Here is a 20,076-nt window from a genome sequence, read left to right on the forward strand (position 1 = left end):
TCCTCCTTCAGGTTCCTGCCCAGCTCAGTTAATAAAAAAGTTTTTCTAGGCTTATCACACATGATTTTCTTTCACGGGCTCTATTTCTAGCCAAATTGGACTTCATGCTGTTCCTTATACACATAATGTATATTGTCACAACATCACATATATCAGTCATTCCTTAATGATTTTGTCTGTCATGTGGAGAAAAAAAAGTCACAGTCTGTATGTCCAATGATTGGGGAATGGTCAAAAAAATTGTGGTGCACCATGTGCTGTAAAATTATTATTCCATTAAAAAGTAACAGATATTAAGAATATAAAGAGATATGGAAAGATGTATAATGTACATTGAAGGAGAACTGGAAAATACACAGTGACTATATATATATATATTTTAAAATCTGCGTTTGCTCAGATTCTTTCTTACCCACCCTTTAAAGTCTAACTCAAATGCTATCTTTTCCAAGAATCAATCAATAAACATTTATTAAGTGCTTACTATGTGCTAGGCACTACGCCAAGTGCTTAGGAAATAGAGACAAAAATGAAATGATCCTTGCCTTGAGGGGTATACATTTTATACAGGAGAACAACATGAGTATTTATAAGATGTATACATAATGAATACAATGGGAGAGGGTGGGAAGGTACCAGAAACTGGGGAAATTGAGAAAGGCCTCCAATGGTAGCACTTGAGAACAAGGGATTCCAAATGACAAAGTGGAAGAGGAAGTGAATTCCAGGCAGAGAGGGGAGATGGATGATAACTTGAGGGGATGATAGTGTCTAATAAAATGGGAGAAGTTAGGATTTATTGGCTTTGTAAGAAGGACCATCTTTTCATTAGAGCCTAGAGTAAAGGTGGATGGAATGAGATATTTCAAAGATATTTTGAAATGTAGAAAGGAAAAAAAGGGCAATTAACAGCAAATGGTCTCTATTTTCTCATTAGAGACAAAGTAAGATCCTCAGTTGCAAAGGAAGGAGTACTATGGGAAGCTTGAAAGATGAGATGGTTTGGAACAGCTACTGGCGGTTGAGAAAGAGAATCAGTTGGGACACGATGCGTGGAATAAAGGCCCATGAACTCAATCTGCAAGCAACAGTCAGCTCTGTTCAGGATCATATGAGTAGGGAGGAAGGAAGTGGAAGGTAGAAGTAATCCAGGGGTGAATTTTGGCTCACTGGTAACAGGGCAGCAGGACCAAGGATCTAAAAGTAGAGAACAGGATAGAGTTGAACTGGTTAATTACAAGGTTGAGATTGGGAAGGGAGGTAAGTGAAAGTCAAAATGGGAATATTGGCCTGAGGAATGAAAAAATGAGGTTATAATGAAAATGAACTGATTCAGGAAGAATAAGACAAAAGGAAAGAATGACTGGTAGGAGGCTATGATCGGTTAAAAAACTTTATAGCACCTTAAGAAAAAAGTCTCACAGTGCCAACAGGTCCAGTTTTGTGATCTACAAGTGATAGCTGCCTTTCTTTTTCTTGATCTGGCCCCTTCTTAGTCCTACTTTTTCCTTTCCTTTCCAGCTCTTTCATTCAGCATCTCTCTTTTCTTCTCTTAGAACTGGCTGGACCCTTCCAAGGAAATCAAGAAGCAGATACGCAGTGAGTAGAACAAAGACCAAAGATTGTGGTGGGGTAGGTGGAGTGTTGGTGATGGTGAGAGTGGTGATGATGATGATAAATGACACTGACATAGCCCTTTAAAATTTGCAAAGCTTGGTAATTTGTCATGTCATATACTTTTGATTCTAACAACCATCTTCTAAGATAAGTACAAGTATCAATATCCCCATTTTAAAGATTAGGAAAATGAGGCTCAAAGAGATTATAAGTATTTGCCTATAATCATACAATTGGTACATTTCAGATCTGAAACTTCAGAATCTGAACTCAAGTTCTCTTGATTCTCTATCCACTAAATTCTAGTGGTGAATATATGAGGAGGCTCAAAGATAGGGAAGAGTTTGTCTTTGGCTACTCCCTGCCAACTTAGGTATTTAAAGGATCTTCACATCCATTATCTCAATTGGTTATTGCACCATTCCCCCAAAGGAACAGGTGGGGATCAGGGAAAGGGACTTAATGTCACACAGCCCATTTAATGGCAGAGCTAGACTTTCAGTAGAAATTGTAGAAAGATGGGATTAGACTCATTATAATGAAAAACTTTGTGAAAATGAAAGCTGCCCAGAATAATGTCATTTCAGGATATTATGAACTTAAACAACCTTTACCAAGTGCCTAAATTATCTTAGGTGCTGAGGATAATAAATACAATAGTCTCTGACTTGTAAAGGAGCCTACCTTCCATTTGAGAGATAAGATATAGACCCAGATTAATAAATGAAAGATAATTCTAGGTGAGATGGGAGAGAGAAGAGCAAGAATGAACAACCGGAGGGTATCGGGGAAGGCTTTTTAGAGAAATAGCACCCAAACTGAACTTTGGAGGGCAATAACAATTTTCAAAGGTAGAGATGAGGAAGGAGTGCTAAGGTCCAGGGGCAGGATATGACAGAATGCGGTTAAGACTGGGGTGCAACTAGTTATTCAGTTGGACTGGAATCTGCCTTAAAGAAAATAATGTGAAGTGGAATGGTGGGTAGAGCCAGATTATAGGGAGCCATTGGAAGATTTTTAAGCAGGGGAATGGTATGGTCATACCTTGGCCTTATGGCAGTTGTGTAGAAAATGGAGGACAAAGGAGACCAACTGAAAATAGAGAAGCTAATGAGCAAATCGTTAAAATATTTTATATACTATAATAATAATTTGCACTGTACATTTCCATTATATTGGAATTTTAGCTTCAGATAGTGTGTTGATCATTTGTACTAATTACTAATGGTACTGTGATACCAAGGAGAGGCAATGAGGACTTAAGAGAGTAGTAGTATAAGTAGAAAGATACTATGAAAGAAAATGGCTGTGAAGGTAGAATTGATAATTTACTTGGTGATCAATCAATTGGACATGGGTAGTAGTATGGGTAAGGTTAGGAAGAGGGAACTGTGAAGAATGATTCCAAGGTTCTTCCATCCATGTGACTAAGAGGATCTTGGAACCTTTCACAGAAATTGGAAAATTTGGGAGAGGAGCAGATTTTTTGGAGGAGGTTGTTGGGGGGAAATGAGGAGTTTTGTTTTGAATATGTTGAATTTAAGATGCCAGTGGGATATCTTGGAATCCAAGTTGTGGAAGCCAAAGGAGCAGAGAATTCAGGAAAGAAGAGATATGTCCCTCCTGCTGATCTTTGGGGTCAACTGGGTGCTAGAGGGGCCCAGACTGGTCTCTGGAACTAGAGAATCTAGCAAGGGTTTGGGATCATTCTGAGTGGGAATTCTCCTTGTCTGACCCTGTGTAGAAGAAGGGGCTAATAGTTGTCATAGCTAGGACCCCTTCCCCTCATTCATTTTCCTCCCTACCTTCCCCCACTTAGAAATCTTGATGGAATCTTGACCCTGAAGCTAGAGGATTGAATATTCAACTTCTGACCATCCCACTGACTGTGAGACTCTAGACAAGTCTTTTCTTTCTACTTTAGCTTCCTCCTCTGTAAAATAGGACACTCAGACTTGACCAGCCTCTAAGCTTCTTTCCAGCTAGAAAGAACATTGATTTTGAAATCAGGACTTGGATTCAAATTATGGCTCTGGGCACTTACTGCCTGGGTCACCTTGGTGACTCTTTTGGCCTCAGTTTCCTTTGTCATAAAATGAGAAGGTTTAACCTCTACGGTCACTTCCAGCTCCAGAACTGTGTTCCTAGCTTTGTTATTCTATGACTCATAGTTTACTTCAAAGGTCACTCTTTCATGCCTGTTTTCATGTTATCTCCCTCAATTCCACATAAAGGAATGCAGGGAAACATTCCTGGTTAATTGAAAGGGCTTTAAAACCTGGATTCTGGTTAATCAAGCTGATGATTCAGCTTCAGAGGCCACATGGAAGAAAAGCATTGGGGAGTCAGTCCTGAGTTCAGATCCTAGTCACAGCATTTCTCCTAAAGTGAATGATCTTGGACAAATCAGTTACCTTTCCAGAGGCTCTGCTCCCTCACCTATAAAATTCAGATAACCGTATTTGCTTGCTGCCTCACTGGATAATGGTGAGGAAAGTGCTTTGCAGATTTTAAAACACTACAGAAGTGGGAGCTCTCGTTATTATCTTTATTATGCATGGAGACAGGAAAGATATTGGTTCCACCAGGGAGAAATCAAAGTCATCCTTAAAGCACAGACTGTCAGGGCCTTAGACATCATCATCATCATCTAGCCTCGCTTCTTATTTTAGAGAAGAAGAAAGCCCAAAGACAGTATGACATTTGCTCAAGGTTGCATGGTAAGGGGAGAAATTGTGATTAAAGCTCAGGTCTCCTTGTTCTCAGTCTAGAGCTATGCCATTATGTGGCATAAGATAAAAGCTGATAGGGAAAAGAGCCCCAAATTTAAGTCAGATGATATGTATTTCATTCCCATCTCAGCTATTTATCTGTGTGATCCTGGACAAATAATTTCTTCTCTCTGGGCATTGATTTCTCTGTAATTATTGGGCTAGATGATCTCTATGGGCACTTTTGACTTTAATATTCTATGAATCTATAGTCTCAGAAAATACCGGGAGCCAGACCCCCCTCAGCCCAGGGGGAGTTGCTATGTTGTGGGGGCTAGACCAGGCTGTCTTGGAACAGATGAAGCGAGGGAGGCCCTTCTGGGTGAGAGGGGATGGGTGGGCTTGGTGGCAAAACGCCTGTGCCCTCTGTTCTCCCCACCTCCTGCTTCTTAGTCTATGGAGAAATAAGCCCCCTAGCTTCCCCACTCCTTTGGCTGGGAGGCTATAGCTGAGCCTGTTTCCATGACAACTGACAGACAGGCAGGAGATGTTAGCTATCACTTATGGATGGGGGTTGGGGAAGTTTAGAAGGATTGCTCTTTTTGGTTTCTATGATCTGAAGAGATTTATTAGGACCTGTAGACCCCACCTGGGGCTACTAGCTACTTTGGAGATACTCCCATTCTATCTAAGAAAACACAGCAGTTCAGAAATGCCTAGGCTAGAGTACAAGTCACACAACAGCAGAGGATCAGCTTCTGAAACTAAGTTGAAGGAGGGAATTACCAATGTGAGATGTAGCTATCAGAGATGCTTTCTTGGAAAAGGCAGGATTCAATTCTTAAAAATGAAAGACATCTTAAAAATTATCTACTCCACCCTCAAAATGCTTTCTACCACGATTCCTAACAATGATAATCATTCATATTTCTATAGTACTTTAAGATTTACAAAGCATTTTCACTATAAATAACCTAATGAGGTATATAATGCAAGGGGTATTTTTACAGGTGAGGAAACTGGGGCCAGGAGGGGAACTGATTTGCCCAGTGTCATATAGCAAATCTGGGATTCAAATCCAGATCTCTTAACTGCAAGTATAAGACTATTCTAGAACACTGTACCATATTAATAGGTACTCAGATCACTCTGATTATACATGTCTAGTGATGTGAAACTCTCTAGCTCTAGTCATTAGAATGACCTTCCTTACATTGGACTAAAATTGCCTCCATGTACCTTCCTCATGCTGTTTCTCAGCTCATCATACAGTCTGACAGCAATTCCATCTCACTTTAGGCTTGTGATTTCCAGGGAGGAAATCCTTGGTTCCTTCAGCTGGTCCTCCTATAATTTGATTTTTAATCCCTTCCCCATCCTGGTCTCCCTTCTGTTGATACACTCTAGCTTATCCCTGTGTGATGTTGAGCAAATAATCTTGGTCTCAGTTCTCACATCTATAAAATGGGAATAACAAAATCCTGCCCTGCTTTCCTAATCGTTTTGTTGTGACGTATATGAGAAGGCAAATTGAAGCAGGTGTTGCCCATGAGGTGACCCAAGTGTGACTGAGCCATCTACCATAATGGGGACACTTCTGATCCCTGCCTGTCTCCTCTCTTCAGGTGGCCCCTGGAATTTTGCCTTTACAGTCAAATTCTATCCTCCAGATCCAGCGCAGCTTACAGAAGACATCACCAGGTGAGAGGTCAAGTAGTCTTTCTTGGGCAGTCCCAGAGACAACTGGGTGTGAACGAATCTTTGTTGTGAGTAAGTAGGGAAGGGCACATGGCCCAGTGATCTTGTAACCATGAAGAATGGGGATGGGAGGAGGAAGGAAGGGGGAAAGAGACACAGAGAGAGAAAGGGAGGGAGGAAAGGAAGCAGGAGAGAGGGAAGGAGGAGAGAGGGAGGGAAAGAGAGAAGGAAGGAGGGAAAGAGAGAGAGAGAGAGAGAGTGAGTGTGAGTGAGTGTGTGAGTGTGTGTGTGTGTGTGTGTGTGTGTGTGAACATAGGGAGCAATGTGGATACTTTCAGAACCAGAGGAAAATGGCTGGATGAGAACAAGGTGGGCAGAGGGCAGACTGTTTATATGGGGCATACTCATCACAGCACGGTCACGGTCTCAGAATGGCAAAGCTAGAAAGGACGTTAGAGAACATTTTGTTTAACTGCCTGATTTTATTGGGGAGACAACATATTTTTCAGGGAGAGAAATGGACTTGTCCAAAGTTACCTAGCTAGTAAGCATCCAAGTCAGGACCCAGTTCTAACTCCCAGCCTGGTGCTATCATATGTCTCTACATGACAACGCATTTACTTTGGTTGGAGATGGGGTGAGAGGGACACCAGGGAAATCGAAATAAGAGGAGTACTGACAAATAAAATCATCTGACCGCAGCCCATTTACTCCTTGATTCCTCATTTAAAAGTAAGAATTGTACAGGATTATCTCTAAAGCTCCAGACTGACTCCATCTCCTGTGAGCTCCAAACCCATAGCCAGACTTGCCTAAGCTTGTCCTTAGCCCCTCCGGGCCTCAGAGGACCACTTAGACCCGCAGAATCATCCATTTAGAACTAGAAGGGACATCAGCAGTCCTTGAGTCCAAATTCTCCTCATGGAGAAGGATAAGACTCAGAGGCTAATTGATTTGCCAGAGTCACACAGCTAAGTAAGCATCTGACCCTGAACTTTATGTTTTAGAGATACGGATCCAGCCTCCAGTACCCATCCAATGTTCCAGCCATGCTGCTGGCTATCCCTCAGGTTCATTTACTGATTCTATAATAGAGTCAGGAAGCTATTTCAGTGAGATGTCAGCTCTGAGTCATTTGGAGCAGAGGGGCTATGCGGAGCCATCCACATTCCCATCTGGGTCCTTGGCACCCACAGGGCCACCTGTTGGCCTGACAGCAGTCACTAATGAGATTGGAGTCATTCTGTGTCAGCTCATTATCCCCAATGAAGGTATCCGACCTTGCGCACAATGCTCAGTCACTTGCCGCAAGCTGAGGTTCCCAGCAGTGGAGCTTGGGCACTGAGACTCTGAAGCCTGTGTCCTGGGGACAGCTAGTTGACATGGTGGAGAAATAGAAGACCTGAGTTTGAATACAGATACTTGCCAGCTGAATGGTTCAGGCCAAATCTATAACCCTTCTCAACCTCACATTCTTCATCTGGAAAATGGGAATAATGATAGCACTGACCTCCCGGGATTGCTGGGATGATCAAATGAAATAAATTATGTGAAGCATTTTGCAAGTCTTAAAGGACTATGTAAATGCTAGTTATTTTTACTATTATTATTATCACATATAGAGCTTGGATAGATGACATTGATAGAACACTAAGTTTTGCTGAGCAATTTAGATACATTATCTTATTTGACCCTCAAAACAACTCTGTGAGAGGCAGGTGCTATTATCCTCAATTTGCAAATGAAGAAAGAAATCAAGGTTAAGTGATTTGTTTCAATACAAAGGTAGAATTTGAATTCATACCACCCTAGTCCACTGCTTTAGAGGCTGTGATGTTAACATCTATATAGTACTTGAAGGTTTGCACATCATTTGGCATCCATTTTCCCATTTAATCCACTTAAGAATTTTGATTGATTGCCATCTTCCTGGGTCTAAGCCCTTCTGGGGAAGAAACCCTCAGAGACCAGAAGAAATTAGTAAAAGTCTCATATAAACTGAGCCAATGTGATGAATAGGAGACGGAGTGATTGGAGGTGACTGAGAGAGCCTAAAAATGTGCTGTGGTGGGAAGTGTCCTGAACGGGTATCAAGAGTGGTGTTGCAGTCTCAGTTCTGTCACTAATCTGCTCTCAGACCTGGAGTAAATAAATCTTGTTTCTTCTTTGAGTCTCACCTATAAATGAAAGATTCAAAGAAGATATTCTCTCTCTAGAATGTTCTTCTGGGTCCCTGAGATAGTTAGGAGGCCCTGTATGGTAAGGGAAGCCATGTCCTTCTGGCTGCACTTAAATAGACTTGACCTTCCTTGGCCCTGATGGTCCATCTGGCTATGCCCAGGATTATTCTAGGAGCCTCCCAGAAGGTTCCCCTCACCCCAGAAGACCCCTGGCCATGGACCTGGTCCTTAGAGCTCTCCCCATTGTGAATCTCTGTGCAAGGATGCCGCCCCTGTATAGCTCATTCTCCCTGCTGCCCACAGATACTACCTGTGCCTACAGCTGAGGGCCGACATCATCACGGGACGGCTACCCTGCTCCTTTGTCACACATGCGCTGCTGGGCTCCTACGCGGTTCAGGCTGAGCTGGGAGACTTTGATGCTGAGGAGCATGTGGGGAACTATGTTAGCGAGCTCCGCTTTGCCCCCAACCAGACCAAAGAGCTGGAAGAGAGAATCATGGAACTGCACAAGACTTACAGGTAAGTACCTGCTCCCGGTCGGGAGCCTGGGGACCCGGGCTCCCTGCTTTGGCCCCGTCACTTACCTGCTCTGTGACCCAGCAAGTCTTGTCTCAGCAGTGAGACCTGGGGAGGACAAAGGACAGGCCCCTGGTATTCAAATCAAGGCCCTCAGACTCCCAAGTTCAATGCTCTCTGCACTTTACTATGCTGTTTTTCTCTAATTAGTTCTCTCTAATTACTTACCTCCTTTATTTCCCTTACTTCCTTTCCCATTTCTCCTCTCTTCTCGTAGGACTAGGAAGATACTGACATCATCCTCTGAGTCTGTGCCAATCTAATTTCTTTTTTTTTTTTTTAATTTTTAAAGCTTTTTATTTTTAAAATATATGCATGAATAATTTGACAACATTGACCCTTGCATAGCTTTGTGTTTCAGATTTTCCCCTCCTTCCCCTACCCACTCCCCTAGATGGGAAACAATCTAATATATTATAACATGTTAAATCCAATATACATAAACGTATTTATCCTACTTTCTTGCTGCACAAGAAAAATCAGATAAAAAAAAAGGAAATAAATGAGTAAGAAAACAAAATGCAAGCAAACAACAACAAAAAGTAAGAATGTTAGGTTGTGGTCCACATTCGGTTCCCACAGTCCTCTCTCTAGGTGTAGATGGCTCTCTTTGTCACAAGATCATTGGAACTGTGCCAATCTTAATTTCTTACCTTGTGCAGAAATTCTCTTTAGTTATAGATTCTTTTTTAACTTTCTTTGTGTTATAGATCCCTTTGGTAATGTTATAAAGAGTGGAGGAATCCCTGATTATTTTTTTAATGTTAAAGAAAAAGATCAGACTCCTCCTCTTTTAACCATTCTCTTTTTTGGGGGGAGAGGGTAATGTCCAGTCTCCAGTTTTCTATATAATATAAAATCTTGGTTAAGCAAGTCCCAATGAAGAGGTTACTAAAAAATACCATCACCGTGAACAAGAGGACATTGGATTCTTTCATTTGATTGACTTATAAACCTCTTCACAGGTTCCTACATCAGTTCCTGTAGTTGTTAATGTCTCTTTTACATTTGCCAAAAACATCTTTAAGGGGAAACTAGGTGGCTCAGTAAATAGAATGCTGAGCCTGATCAGAAGGATCTGAGTTCAAATTCAGCCCCAGATACTATGTGACTGGGCAAGTCTCTTAAGCCTGATTGCCTCAAAAAAAATAAAAATAAAAAAGATGTGTATTAAGAACAATTTAGAAAACTAATCCCTATTGTTTACCATGTTTCAAACATGTCTTCTTTTCTTGCCTCTCCCACTGAATTCTTTATACTCATCACTTCTTATGGTATAGAATATTCCATTACATTCATATATCATAATTTATTCAGTCTTTTTTCAATCACTAGGCATGCACAAAAACTTATATGTATGAAATTATAGAGAAATTTTTACATAAGTAAAAGAGACCAAAATAATTAGGGAATGATTCTAGATCTGTGGGTAGGTCCTACCCATACAGTAAAAATGATGAGATGTCTCAAATTAAATGTTTAGTGATATACCAAACAAAATACAAAAAAGATACTTGATGGAAACAAAATACTAAAATTCATTTGGATGAATATAAGGTCAAGAATTTCAAGGAATATAATGACAAGAGAAGAGAGACTTTGTGATGTTAGTGGACAGAGAAATAATTTAAAAAACAGGAAGACTTGGATTCGACTTATCTTTGACACATTGGTTATATGATATTGGGCAGGTCATTGAACTGTTTTCCCCCCTATTTTTAAAAAAAAGTTTTTATTTTTAATATATGAAATAAAATAACATTTCTATTATGTAGTATAATAAAAATGATAAATGCTCATGAAGCTAAAAAAAAATCTATTATGTACAATTTGCTATTCCCTTTTAAATGTATAATAAGGGATCATGTAAATTTCTTTTTTTCTCTATTTTTCTTCCCCCTTCCCCAGCCCTAGAGATGCCTATCATTAGACACAAAGAGGCATATATATGTAAAATTAGTATATACATACTTTCTCTGGATGAAAATAGTGTCCTTCTTCATTTGTCCTTTATCTTTAATTTGGGTATTTATAGCAGTCAAATTGATTAAGTGCTCTAGGCAACTAACAAAGTGATCTAGGCAACTAACTTTTAAGTATGTAAATTACAAAGTCCCTAATCTGGAATTTCCTATACCAATGAAGTCCTAGTCTCTTATCATAGATTTACAAAAAGGAATGAATAAGGGAAGTTTAGTGCTATTAGTTCTTATGAGAAAGCAGTAATTATAATAGCTCTTTCATGCTAGATTTCAAAAGCAGAAAATTTAATAGATGGAGCAGACTAAAACAGTAAGATCTAGAAGCAAATGTAATAAGTAATGTAGTATCTGATAAACATTGGTGAAGGTACTCAATGCAAAGAGAACCAACTCCTGGAAAAAAGAGAAAGCAGTCTGGTTAAAAAAAAAGACAAAAACCCTACACCATTTTGATCAGCACCTTATATCTGTACCACCAAGAATTCAAATGGATAAAGTAAATTTAAAAAGTCAAACCATTCAAAAATTAGGGGAGAATGGAAAGATAAATCTTTCACAGTTGTGGATAGAAACAAAATTAGTAACTACATATGGAATAGAAGAGATTCTAAAAAATAAAAAGCCACAAAAATTTAAACAAATAGTCTATAGCCACAGGCAGAGGAGGAAAAACAGATTGATTAAAAGAAATCTTTCACTTATTCATTCATTAGATTCATTAAAAGAAATCATAATTGATGAAAATCTGATACCTAAATTCAAAAACAACATTCCTCAGTAGACAAATAAATATTCCAAGGATAGGAGCAGATTTTAAAAGAAACTACCAATTACCCTCTCAAAATTTTTTTTCAAAATTCCAAATAAACTTGAAAATGAAATCCTAAAATGCCCCCTCATAATTACCAAGCTTATAATTATGCTAAAAACAAATATGAAAATTCATTTTTGGAGAAGATACAGGAATGCAAATATGCAGGTATGCAAGTACATTGCTGAAGCATCTGTAAATTAGTTCTAAAAAACAGTTTGGAATAATTCAAGAACATTACTAAATTGTTCTTACCCTCTGACCCAGAGCCTCCATTTCTGGGACTTTATTATTATTGATAACAAGAAAAGGCCTATATGTACCAAGACATTCATAGTAATGTTATTTGTGATAACAAAAATAATGAAAGAAAAATAGGCAGCATATCACTTTTTTTCTTTGAAAAAAATTATTATTTATGGAAATATATTTAAAAGAATATTTAAGCTATATCAGATTACTTGCTGTCTTGGGGAGGGGGAGGTAAGTAAGGGAGAGAGAGGAACTCAAAGTCTTACAGAAAAGGAACTATTTTTACATGTATTCGAAAAATAAAATACCATTGAAAATTTTTTTATAAAGAAAAAATAATTATCAATATCTTTTATTTTCCTATTACCCTTATTTCCCAACATATTCCTCTTCTTTAGGGCTCAGCCTGATTGTTATAATTACACATCATTCAGCTTGGGTTTTTGTTGTTGTTATCATTCTTCCCACTTAGATTATTGCAGTGGTTGTATAAGCAGTTCTAATTGTTACAGGCTTAATTCCATCTGCTTGGGTAAGTTGTATTCCTTTTAAGGTATACACATTGTTCTTAGTCCTGTCCCCTGTGGCCAGGAAGTACAAATGTGATGTTTCTTATGTATGATAGCTCTTCAAATATGTGAAGACAGCTCTCCTGGGTCCCTGAGGATTTTTCTTTTCCAAAATAAACTTCCTTTAGTTCCTTCAACCATTCCTCATCTGACATGGGCTCCAGACTACTGCTCTTCTTGGTTACCTTCTTCTGGAAATGCTTCGGACTGTCAGTGTACTCGGAGAACTGTGGCCCCAGAGCTGAGCACGGCAGTCCAGACGTGGACTGACATGGCAGATTGTCACTCCTTTCAGGCTCTGGACCTTCCCTGCTCACTGAACGCCCTCTTCCCCCACAGGGGCATGACTCCTGGAGAAGCCGAGATCCACTTCCTTGAGAATGCTAAGAAGCTGTCCATGTATGGCGTGGACCTTCATCATGCTAAGGTACTCACTGAAGGCTGGCACTTGGGCTTGGGCAGTGGCCCCCCAGAACTCACTTGACCAATCCAGATATCAGAAAGGAGTTACTCTTGCCCTGCGATGGGTGCTATTCACATCAGAGAAAACTCAAATTTAATGTCTGCCCTCTGTGATAAATAGGAGTGGTTCAGCCAGTCAAGGCTGCAGAATTTCAGGAAGACCAAAGAGCTTCATGGGACCAGAGGAGGTTTTCTGGAAGGGATGACCTTTGAGTTGAGCCTGAATATGTGAGTAGGATTTAGATAAGCATAGAGGGAGAGGATGAGGAGAATAGCTTGAGCAAAGGCACTGAGGCTGAAACATGGAGAATTTGCTTCAGAGGGAACACACCTGGAATTTGGATACTATGAAAGGAATTTAGTGGGAGATGTGACTGAAACTCTAGATTGCAGCTAGAATACCAAGCCAAGGAATTTAGACTCGATTCTGTAGGCAGTTGGAAACAATTGGAAGATTTTGAGCAGGGATGATGTGACAAGAGCTTCAGAAAGCTCACTCAGGCGGCATGAGCAGGATGGGTAAGCAGCAGAATCAGGAAGACCGTTGAGGAGGTTGGTATATAGACTAGATGAGAAGGAAATAGGACTGGACTAGATTTAGCTACCTGACCCAGGGAGGATTAGACTAGACCTCTTACTGAGCTGGTCTCAGCTATCTTCTGCTGTAATTGGCTTATGGTTTCTTCTTGCTTGACCTTTATTCCCTGAGTGGATGATAAACCTTCGTATTCTGAAGTACAGTGGTTCCTCTGCAGAGAAACACCTTTTCAGGCACTCCTTACCAGGGGTCCTCAAACTTTTTAAATAGGGGGCCAGTTCACTGTCCCTCAGATTGTTGGAGGGCTGAACTATAGTAAAAACAAAAACTTTGTTTTGTGGGCCTTTAAATAAAGAAACTTCATAGCCCTGGGTGAGGGGGATAATCATCCTCAGCTACCGTATCTGCCCGGGCGTAGTTTGAGGACCCCTGATTAATAGACCATATTCCTGCCACATGAAGTGACCTGTGAACTTTGGCCTTGTTCCTTTAGAGCCAGAGGCACCTTCTGCCTTGGGCCTCCCCCAATAGGATTTAGGCTAAGAGAGTCCCCAGCAAGCTGGCTCTACTTCTGTCACTATCTCTGGAGATGATGGATGGGTAGTACCTCTCTTGCCTCCCTTATTTGTCTTCTCTTCTCTTTTCGTTTTGTCTCTTCTCTTCTCTTCTCTTCTCTTCTCTTCTCTTCTCTTCTCTTCTCTTCTCTTCTCTTCTCTTCTCTTCTCTTCTCTTCTAGGACTCAGAAGGTATTGACATCATGCTCGGAGTCTGTGCTAATGGCCTGCTGATCTACAGAGACCGTCTTCGGATCAACCGATTTGCATGGCCCAAGATCCTTAAGATTTCCTATAAAAGGAGTAATTTCTACATTAAGATACGTCCAGGGGAGGTGAGCCCTCTCTACCCTTGACTATACTTCATGAAATATGACTTGGGAGGGGCCTCAAAAGGCAGATATTTCTTATCTGAGCTAGAATCTCTTTCACAGCCTCCCATTTAACTAGGTGGCCACCTGGCCTCCTCTTGAAGATCTCTGTTGCTTGGAAACTCCCTATTCCTGAGCCCTTTTCACTTTTGACCCCGCTCTAATTGTTAAGAGTTTTTACTTAAGTCCATCTGAAATCTCCCTTTCTGCACCTTATGCATTTTGTGCTGAATTTTTCCCTTTGGGACCAAGCAGAAGTATAACTCCATCTTGCCAAAATGACCCTTCAGACACTTGAAGATAATGATTGGGTTCCCCATCCTTTCTCCCCTTTTCTTCTCCAGGTAAACTTCCCCAGTTCTTTTCCCTGAAAGAAATAATAGAGAAGATTCCCTAGAGAAAGTAGGTCTAGAAGCATGGGGCCAGAATTTGGCTAAGTGGAGAGAGGAAACTTGGGAGAAGGAAGGTCTAAGAAGGGGAAAAAAGGGTGGGGAGAGTGAGTCAGGGCCATGTCACTCATCCTCCCTTCCCCGGTGTTTTAGTATGAGCAGTTTGAGAGTACCATCGGCTTTAAGCTCCCCAATCACCGGTCAGCTAAGAGACTTTGGAAGGTCTGCATTGAGCATCACACATTTTTCAGGTGAGCAGGACATAAGGGGTAGGGGCAGGGGCCGGGTCAAAGTGAGGACAGATGAAACCAGGATTTTGATGGATCCAGAAAATAGTCTTTTGTTGCCCAGACATCCCTGTTCACCTAGAATGCTTAAAAGTCCTTCTCTTTGCCTTGAGAAGAATCTAGAGGCCAAATGCAAGTGTCCCTTATATACATAAAACACAGCCAGCTGAACCTGGAAATTGGGAGATCTGGTTCATTTCCATTGACCTTGGGTTCATTCCTTTTCCATATTTGGACCCTCAGTTTCCTTCCTTCTAAATGAAAAGGCAAGATTGGATCCATGTTTTAACAGACTCATTTGTCTGTAGAACACTGGGTAAAGATGTATATTCATACACCTTTACAAGTTGGTTCATAGGGGCTAAGGAGTATAGTGACCTTGGAAAGAGTTGGAAGAATCAGAAAAATTTGGGGGTAAAACAAAAAATTTCACCTAGTTTCATTCTTTCAAGTTATATTTTTGGGTATTCACATAATTTCGTATTTAACATTCGACAGAGGAAATTGTTGTTAGCATTAAAATCATTTTCTGGGAGCACCATTTTCCTCAAATGGGTTTAGGAAAAGCTGAGCTAAAGAATTTCACTAAAGTTCCCTGTAGCTAAGAGGACTTAGAATTAATGTCTGTTGGGTGCATGGAAGGCAAAATTTAGATAAGCTATGAGCCTTCTTTTCCTCAGTTTTTTAGGATCTTGTAGATACAAGCACAGATAACTAGAACATAAGAAGATAACAAATACTTTGCCTCCTTGTAACTCTGGGCTTTTCTTGTGACCCTTGTACCCTCCCAACCTTAACCCATGCCCCAAATGCAGGCTAGTGTCTCCTGAGCCCCCACCCAAGGGCTTCCTGGTGATGGGCTCCAAGTTCCGCTACAGTGGAAGGACACAAGCACAGACCCGGCAGGCCAGTGCCCTCATTGACAGGCCTGCACCCTTCTTTGAGCGTTCCTCCAGCAAACGGTACACCATGTCCCGAAGCCTCGATGGAGGTATGCCCCAAATTTGGTAGGCCCTTGGGCATCTGAATGAGGGGTGGGTGGTTAGTCAGTGGTACCAGTCTAGCCCAAGAATGATCCCATTGAGCCTCATTTTTGCATGAAACCCTTTCTTGTTTATATCATATTGCGCTTTAGGGATGGAAAGTTCTTTGGTCATCTGGGGGCCTCTGTTAAAAAGTAAATGTCCCTGGGATAGGTTGTCACATGACTGACACCTAAGGTCAGGACCCACCAAAAGTCTGATACTGATTTTTGAAGGGATCTAGTGGTTCTAAGAGGCAAAAGTAAGAAAAGAGTGTGTTTCTGGTATGGAGGACAGCCTGAACAGAAGCATGAAAGTAGAAGATGGAAATCTTTTCTATAATAAATAGGCTAATTTGGCTAGAACATAAAGAACAGGGAGTAAGTATGATCAACTTGAAAAGATATAGGCTGGTACAATAGGGAGGGTAGACTTGGACAGGAATGATGTGGGTGGATATGAGGGAGATGGGTGTAGTGGCCAAAGTAAGGAACTTTGGTATAGGCTAGGGCTTCTTGGGGCAGCTAGGTGATACAGTGGATAGCTCTGGAGTTGGAGAACCTGAGTTCTGACTCAGCCTCAAACACTTACCAGCTGTGTGACTCTGGGCAAATTGTTTAACAGTTTGCCTCAGTTTCCTCATCTGTAAAATGAGCTGGAAAAGGAATGGCAAACCAGTCCAGTGTCTTTACCAAGAAAATCCCAAATGGGTCACAAAGAGTTGGATGGGACTGAAGCAACTGAACAACTACAGCAACAATAACAAAGGGGTTCTTAATTCACCTTGGGTCATGGGTCATGGCAATCTGGTGAAACCTATGACCCTTTCCCTTTTTCTTTTCTTTTCTCTTCCTTCCTTCCTTCCTTCCTTCCTTCCTTCCTTCCTTCCTTCCTTCCTTCCTTCCTTCCTTCTTTCCTTCCTTCCTTCCTTCCTTCCTTCTTTCCTTCCTTCCTTCCTTCCTTCTTTCCTTCCTTCTTTCCTTCCTTCCTTCCTTCTTTCCTTCCTTCTTTCCTTCCTTCCCTCCCTTCTCTCCCTCCCTCCCTTCCTTTCCTTCCCTTTCCCTTTCCCTTTTCCTTTTCCTTTCCCTTTTCTTTTCCTTCCTTTTCCTTCCTTCTTCCCTCCCTCTTTCTCCCTCTTCCTCCTCTCTCCCCCCCCCCCCCCCCCCCTTCTTTCTTGTTACTTGTTACTATTTTGTCTACCTGGAGATTCAGCAGCTATTCTGATTGGCCTGGAAGCTTTGACCTGCTCCTTTTCTAAACTGGGCTGGTTCACTCCTCAGGAACTTGATCCCCTCCCCCGGCACCTTCATGCTGGGGGCTCACTATACTGGTGCCCACAGGAGAGCACCCAAATGAATTTAGCTCTAATGCAATTAGTCCTCCTGAGCTTAACTAACTCCGGCCTCAGCCCATCTACTCAGTGGCAGAGATTAAAGATGTATGCTACCACACTTGCACCCCTTCTTAAAATAATGTTTAAAATACATGGAATAAAAAATATGGGAAAAAATGGGATTTCAGAGGAGACTGATTTTATTGAAATACAATTATAAATTTAAAAAATATTCAGAAAATTCATGGATCTCAAGTAAAGATTGCTGAGTCTAGAAAGTCTACAACTCAAAAATCATGTGCATTCTGAATGGAGCCATGAGGCAATTAGTTATCATGTCCTTCCCAAAAGCAGTGTTAAGGTTGAATTGATTACTATTCCTTGAGAAATAGGCAGGAAGGGATGGCAGAGCAAATGACAAGATATCTATTCTGCCTAGGTTAAGGTTTTTACTCTTCAGTTCAATACTAGAGCAAGGTTGAGTTCCAGAGTTGAGTGGATTAATTGGGTGGGCAGTGGGGAAGGTCTCTTTAGGATGTGTTTACTTCCCTTGTCCAGGAGCTTTAAGAGTACTTAGCTTTTGCCCTTTTGTACTTCCTTCTTTATCTCCCTGCCATCATCTTCCAGCAGAATTTTCCCGACCAGCCTCTGTCAGTGAGAATCATGATGTGGGGTCAGAAGCTGAGAAGTCTGAAGAAGACAGAGACTATGGTGGAAGGAGAAAGTCAGAGACAGAGGAAGGAGAGCTCCGGACCCCGACCAAAATTAAAGAGTTGAAGGTATGAGACTTTCGAGACTTTTTCTATCCCTGAGTGCAATAGAACCTTGGGCTTCCCTGTCCCTACAGACACAAGTACCTGAAATACATACTGGGTGTCTGGATGTCTCAGCTTTGGTTTGTGGAGGCTGAGAGTATTAGCTGCATATCTGGGATGTGATATATATGCACCCCAAGCCCTGTCCTTTCTATTTTCTCATGAAAAGCAAATGAACTGGTTCCCTCTCCTCCCCCAAAGTATATCTCTGCCTGTGGGTGAGCTCTGTATGTGATTGTAATATGTGATTGTACCTGCTCAAGGCTAAGCCACTGAGATGGGAGAAGGGCTCTGGTAAAGCTCACGAAACACATAAGCCCTCATTTTCTTGGGCATATTCTGTGCATGTCTGCACTTGCAGATATTAACATCCATGGTCCTAATACATTGACATTTCTGCCAAGAAAACGCTATTGGCTAAACCATCATATGTATGTGCTTACGAGAACTCATACCTGTGATATGTTTTGAACAAGTTGCTATTTTTTATTCTGAACTTTAATTTCAAATTTAATAAATATATACTAATAGGAACTAAAACTTGAAATAAGCCCATGTAATTAGCATGATTTACATATTTCAGACTATAAAGATTAAATTAATAATGGCAGCTTATCATGCAACCCTGAGCTGCCATCGCAGATTATATCACTATTGCCTGATGCTCATAGCTGGAAAAGGAGGCCAAATGCATGGGTTTCTCAGTCCTGAGGAGGCTTTGCCTGGCACTGAGAGAGACTTTCTTACCCCACATGGGCACAGCCTTTCAGGAAAGATCTGCCTGCTCCAAATAAGGGCACTTTCCCAAAGCCCCACAAGCTTAGCTGGTTGCTAAGAAGAACACCCTTTTTGGGGCGCTGTGAAGCCAGACTGTCCGGGCAGGAGATCTGCATTCTTCTGTTACTTGTAAGAAAGCCCTTCCTCGGTGGCTTAAGGATGTGGGCTCTCCATGGCTGACTCAGGGAGGGACTTGTGAGTGCCCAAAGCCACTCTGTGACTTTATAGAGAGACTTCACCAGCATACACATATACCTGTTTTAGAACAGTGTGTCCACAATATGTGCTCACATGTGAAACGACCTACCCCTTCAAGCCCCCCTGCATGTCTATATAGACATAGCATTCATAAGTAAGCTAACACGCTTCCCACTCCTTCCACCCAATTAGAGTGTTGGTAGCTCCAACTAATGTTCTTTCTCGATCGAGTTCCCTCCCCTCCCTACCTCACCACCCTGCCTGACTCGAATCTCGATGTGTCTAATGTAATCCCACTACTGACCCTGCTGGTTCCTCCCTCACCATGTACTGCTAGCCGGAGCAGGAAACCACGCCGAGGCACAAGCAGGAGGTACTGACTGCATCATTTCCCCCTGCTCCTTCTGGTTCATTATTTGCCACCCACCATCTGTCATGTGCCATTCTGCCTTCATCTCAGGTCCATGCCCTCTCATTTCAGGACATCTCCTATGCCATCCCTGGTCTTCATCTTCTTTGTCCTTAAGTTGGGGAAGTCATTCATATTCCTGGGAAATGGGTCCATTGCTGTGCTGTCTGCCTGCTTTCTGTCCTCATAAGTTTATTACTTATAAAATTCTCCCCCTCTTCCTTTTTCCTTTTTCTTATCCATTTCTTCCTCTTCCTTATTTCCTTTTTTCCTCTTCATTTCTCTTATTTTTGTCTTCTCTTTTCATCTTCCTTTTTCTTTCTTGTCTTCTTTTTTCTTCCTTCATTTTCTCCTCTTCCTCTTACTGTTGATTCTTTTTCTCCAACCCAAACTAGCTCCTTTCTTGCTTGTCATCCAAATCCAGTCCCTTCATAATATGTTCATTGTCAAAATAGGTTTGTTTTTTTGGCTATCTTGGAAAAGGTTAAATTTGAGGATACTAGTTGGGGAGGGAATATAATC

The 20,076-nt window shown here is 41.3% G+C and overlaps 1 protein-coding gene across 21 annotated transcripts in view; it reads left to right on the top strand.

Moving 5' to 3' along the window:
- Positions 1 to 20,076, top strand: part of EPB41L1 (erythrocyte membrane protein band 4.1 like 1) — a 105,579-nt gene that overhangs the window by 51,275 nt on the left and 34,228 nt on the right. For 12 of the 21 annotated variants that reach the window (XM_031953936.1, XM_031953934.1, XM_031953939.1 and 9 more), the window contains 9 exons: positions 1,557 to 1,599; positions 5,954 to 6,029; positions 8,510 to 8,728; positions 12,739 to 12,826; positions 14,136 to 14,288; positions 14,867 to 14,964; positions 15,816 to 15,991; positions 17,983 to 18,134; positions 19,483 to 19,518. In XM_031953936.1, coding sequence (XP_031809796.1) covers positions 1,557 to 1,599; positions 5,954 to 6,029; positions 8,510 to 8,728; positions 12,739 to 12,826; positions 14,136 to 14,288; positions 14,867 to 14,964; positions 15,816 to 15,991; positions 17,983 to 18,134; positions 19,483 to 19,518 — 1,041 coding nt within the window. The remainder of the gene's footprint in view (positions 1 to 1,556; positions 1,600 to 5,953; positions 6,030 to 8,509; positions 8,729 to 12,738; positions 12,827 to 14,135; positions 14,289 to 14,866; positions 14,965 to 15,815; positions 15,992 to 17,982; positions 18,135 to 19,482; positions 19,519 to 20,076) is intronic. The other 9 variants (XM_031953938.1, XM_031953950.1, XM_031953948.1 and 6 more) reach the window with 3 other exon arrangements.

The sequence above is a fragment of the Sarcophilus harrisii genome, chromosome 2, assembly GCF_902635505.1.
Source record: "Sarcophilus harrisii chromosome 2, mSarHar1.11, whole genome shotgun sequence".
Taxonomy (NCBI): domain Eukaryota; kingdom Metazoa; phylum Chordata; class Mammalia; order Dasyuromorphia; family Dasyuridae; genus Sarcophilus; species Sarcophilus harrisii.